Here is a 4266-nt window from a genome sequence, read left to right on the forward strand (position 1 = left end):
TAGTGACAGGATCGCAGGTTCAAATCCCACGTCCAGTTTGCATTTGGATCCGCTGGCTCATGCAAACCTACAGCTATATCTCCTTGTCCTCGATTTGAGAGCGCAACGTCCTCCAGGTGTTTTTTGACATGACGGAGAAAGAAATGCAAATTCAGAACTTGAGTAACAAGGTTAACATGAGGCTTTTGGTCTTTGCAACAGAGAAGCCAGGTAGGGATCTGGAGAGGGCAGACAAGGTGGTATAAAAATGTTACCACATGTGTATGGTTGGGAGAGCAAACGGTCTGGTTTTTCTCAGGATTTACTAAGAACCAGATTATTTTCCTTCCAACCTTACTTGTGCTGTATGTACAGGCCACAGCTCACTCCCTGTAAAAACATTCACACAAATGGTCACCTGGATGTCAAAAGAGTAACCATTATTTATCAATATTCAGGTAAAAGAAATCTGCAAAAGTCAAGTTAGTCTGGGATCCAGTCACCAAAATTTGAGAGCATCTGACATGGCATGTTATACTCTGTTTGTGTTTTTCTATTAATTTGGACATTAAGGTCCGCTGAATGAGGGGTCTGCTCTGCCGGAAACCTTGCGAAAAAAAGTAGTGGCCATTATTGTATATGCCTTAAATAATGGTCTTAAAATGCATGTTGTTGTTGTTTTGTATATGCGCCCTTTATTTTTTGACCGAAAAATGTGAAAAATGTTTTTTTTCTTAAAAGCCTCAGTGGGTTGTGTAGGGTGTTTCCTACACATACTTTACTTGGGCGGGCCACCCAGGTATATTAACGGCCACCCAAGTAAAAAAATAAAATGTTTTAATTAAAAAAAATAAAAATTAAGCCATCCGTCCGAGAGAATGACGCGACGCGCGTCATAAATACATAAATGCAAATTTTAATACATAAATGCATTTGCATAAATGCAAATAAACAAATGCAAATTTCGCATGTGGAAAAAGTAAGTACACCCTTGGCTCTAATAGGTGGCATTGCCCCCTTTGGCAGAAACAACCTCAAGTAGGCGTTTCTTATAACTGTCTAACTAACATCGACTGGGAGAAATTTTTGCCCACTCCTCCATGCAGAATTCTTTCAGCTGTGCGATGTTTGAGAGGTTTCTTGCATGCACAGCTCGTTTCAAATCCCCCAACATCTCGGGGAAAAAAAAAGCACACGCAAAAGCAACCTGATGGGTTTGTGTGGAAGAGAAATTATATTGAAAAAAATATATATATTCAGGCTTAAAATGATAGGTACTACATGACCAGTTGGAAGACCCTGTGGTCCAAATGAGATTACATCCTTGACAGGAATGAATCAACGAATCAAAACAAATTCATAGAGCAATAATTTTATTTCCACCACTGGACAAACCAGGAAATGCAATCAATTCAATGTGAAGCTGAAAAAACATTTACAAAATGTGAAATCACGTGCGGACATTCAACACTTATTTGCTTTGTTTACCCTGAGGCTTCGTACCGGTTGAGGATTTATAAGCATCACAGGAGCGATCGGAATCGTGGTCCTGGTGCTTCGCCTCCACCACCTGGTTTAACCGAGTTTTCTGCATAATGGAGTCGAACCCCGATTTTAAAGATTCGACAACACCGGTTAAACGGGCACGACCGCTCTCTGCAACAACCTGGATCCCGGCAGAACTCTTCCTGAACACCTCTCGCCTGGTCTTGCTCGACACAGCAACGAGTCGCCGGTAAAGGTCAAGGGACGAGGAGCTTGGTACGACAACCTTCTCTTCATGAGGAGTTTCACCTTCTGCAGGAAGCATAGGTATTAGTTTGTATATATAAATATAAAAATAACCACCTTTAGAGGCCATTTTTCCCCACAAAGTGGGGGTTGGCGTTTTTCGGGGACCGTGGTTGTTGTTTTTTTGGGTCCCATTTTTTGAGGCAATGTTTTACGGCCGGATGCCCTTCCTGACGCCAACCCTTTTTGCCGCCTTTAACGACAAACAGGGAATTACCAGTGAACTGGTACTCAATTAGCTGACCTCGGAAGGATGACAGGCTGAGTCAACCCCCCTGGCATTAATTCAGCGATGGACTGGGATTGGAACCCAGGATCCTCGGATCCTAAGCCGGCACCCTTGCCGCTAGCCCAACACCAGGGTTTACGTATTAGTTTGTATACAAACACAAAAACAATCACATCCACTCGGCACCAACTGACCTGGCTTATCTTGTGGCAGGTATCGATCCACCTGAGAAATCAATGAATCTGCACCTGACAAAACCACCTGCCCAAACTTGGTTTTCAGTAGCGAGTCTGCACCGTCCAACACTACCTGCTTGGATCTCTCAAAACCCACTCCGACCTGGGACTTGGACCAATCCAGAAATGTTTCCAAACGTTTTTGTGCAATTTGCAAATTCTTCGTTACATCATCAAGTACCTGGAAACAAGGAAATATAAACCAATCACCGGACAATATTTATTTTTAATTACTGCATCAGGTCACAGCAGGTACGTTTGGAAAGGTAAAGTCAAAAACACAACTTGATTCTTATTTCTCCAGTTCCAAAGAGCCAGATGTCCCCACACTAAATTACATTCACAGGAAGATCCAGAATCACCTCCATTGTCCATACCTTGTTGGCAGGTTGATGCAAGATCGGGACCTTCTCCTCCACAAGATCCAGACCCCGGCATGCGAGCTCGTCCACAAACTTAACTGAAGGAAATAAAAAGTGGAAAACTCAAAGATCATGGATATTGATGAATCACTCAGTGAAACAGAAAAAGGGAAATTTCAAAAACGACCCAGAACAACCTCCATCCTTCTCCAGAATAGATCACAATACAAAACTTTCCATTAAAATGAAGAAAGTTCCACAAGGTTCGAGTTAAAATAAACAGAAGTTCAGACATCACATCCGATCTGCATGGAATCACTCACTCTGCGGATGAAGAATGCTGGTGATTGGTTCGACCCCACTGGAGGTGATCACAGCTACCCCCGTAACGCCCCGTTCCACCATGTTACCAAAAGAGAGAAGAACAGGCCTCGACTCCTTCCCACACTTGTAGGCCTGAACCAAGTCATCCGCAACAGAACTGAACAGCGGTAGTGAATACAATCTCTGAAATACATTCTGTGGACAAGAACAGAAAGTTACAACAATGAGGACGTCTCACATTCCGAAACTTCATGGGATTGGCTGGTTGAGGTTTTCATGAGAACAGATGGATGGGGTTAGAGGAGGGGGGGGGGGGGTGAGGAGGGGAAAAAGGAAAACTCCTGATGAATGGGAAGTCAAACCTTCAGAGATTTAAGCTTTAATTTATTCTATCAGAAAATGAAATGAGGAAATGAAATATTAAATATGAAATGAAATGATGAAAACTTCCAACTCACCCCCACCCACCCATCCCTCTCCCTCTCCCTCTCCCTCTACAGACTCTTCCCCCTCACATAGCCACCCCCGACACTCCAAACTCCCACACACCCCTCACTCCAAACTTCCACATTCCCACCCATTCGTCCATCCCCACTAATAACTCATTCACCTGGAACTCGACCCGACATGTTCACCTGAAAAACGAAAGAACTCACCTTAGTAACGACGCTCTGAACCTCGACGGCCATTTCGTTCAAAACAAGAAACGATTCACAGGGAGAGAACCGAGCGAGATCAAGACAAGAGCACTGAATCAATCTGAGCACCACCAGGTACCGAAGGTAAACCAGGCACAGACAAGGGAATGACAAAACGAATAAATTTCTCACCTTTTTATACAATAAACACGAACACCTGCTCCTCTGACGTCACACCGGTGCACGACTCCAATTATAAGTTTATAATTATAACGGACGTGACCGAATGCATTAACCCCATTTTCGGACTAAGTCCAACGGGGGCAAATAAAATACTTCAAATGGAAATCGATCCGCCATCGCCAAAAATGGCAGGGACAAGATTGTTAAAGAATGGACCCAGGTTGCTCCTGTTTGAAATCATTGGAGAGGCGGGGGATGGTGTGTCTGATCTTCCGGTCATTGTTGGTCATCGAAACCAGAAGCATCATAGACTGTGCAAGGCGGGCCGAAACTTTTTAAAAGCGAGCGGGACATCCGTATAGTTTTATGGATCTCCCATAGGCTTCTTATTGTTATTTTTAGGTTTTCTTTTCAACACAGGTATGTTCAGGTGCGTGGCGTGTATAGAGTAGCGCGGCTCTGAAAACACCATAAAATGAAAAATGAAGACGAAGAAGAACAGTAGAAAGTTAGCTTTTACCTTT

The 4266-nt window shown here is 43.5% G+C and overlaps 1 protein-coding gene across 1 annotated transcript; it reads right to left on the reverse strand.

The window, feature by feature from the left end:
• Positions 1-1335: 1335 nt before the first annotated feature.
• Positions 1336-3654, reverse strand: LOC137417860 (perilipin-1-like). Its single transcript, XM_068103793.2, has 5 exons — positions 3578-3654; positions 2921-3116; positions 2613-2695; positions 2194-2416; positions 1336-1776 (listed from the first exon to the last, which is right to left on the reverse strand). Exons 1-5 carry the CDS (start codon positions 3608-3610, stop codon positions 1451-1453), a joined length of 861 nt encoding a protein of 286 aa, XP_067959894.2. The 5' UTR covers positions 3611-3654; the 3' UTR covers positions 1336-1450.
• Between the last annotated feature and the right edge of the window lie 612 nt (positions 3655-4266).

The sequence above is a fragment of the Myxine glutinosa genome, chromosome 5 (genome assembly GCF_964187855.1).
Source record: "Myxine glutinosa chromosome 5, kmMyxGlut1.1, whole genome shotgun sequence".
NCBI classification, from domain to species: Eukaryota; Metazoa; Chordata; class Myxini; order Myxiniformes; family Myxinidae; genus Myxine; species Myxine glutinosa.

What these genes read in the sequence shown, in the direction of transcription:
- LOC137417860 (XM_068103793.2), bottom strand. Translation starts at nt 3,610, where the DNA reads ATGGCCGTCGAGGTTCAGAGCGTCGTTACTAAG. An exon ending in TTCAGAGCGTCGTTACTAAG is followed by an intron (nt 3,117 to 3,577) that starts GTGAGTTCTTTC and finishes TCTTGTCCACAG; the next exon opens with AATGTATTTCAGAGATTGTA. An exon ending in TGCATCAACCTGCCAACAAG is followed by an intron (nt 2,417 to 2,612) that starts GTATGGACAATG and finishes CCTTGTTTCCAG; the next exon opens with GTACTTGATGATGTAACGAA.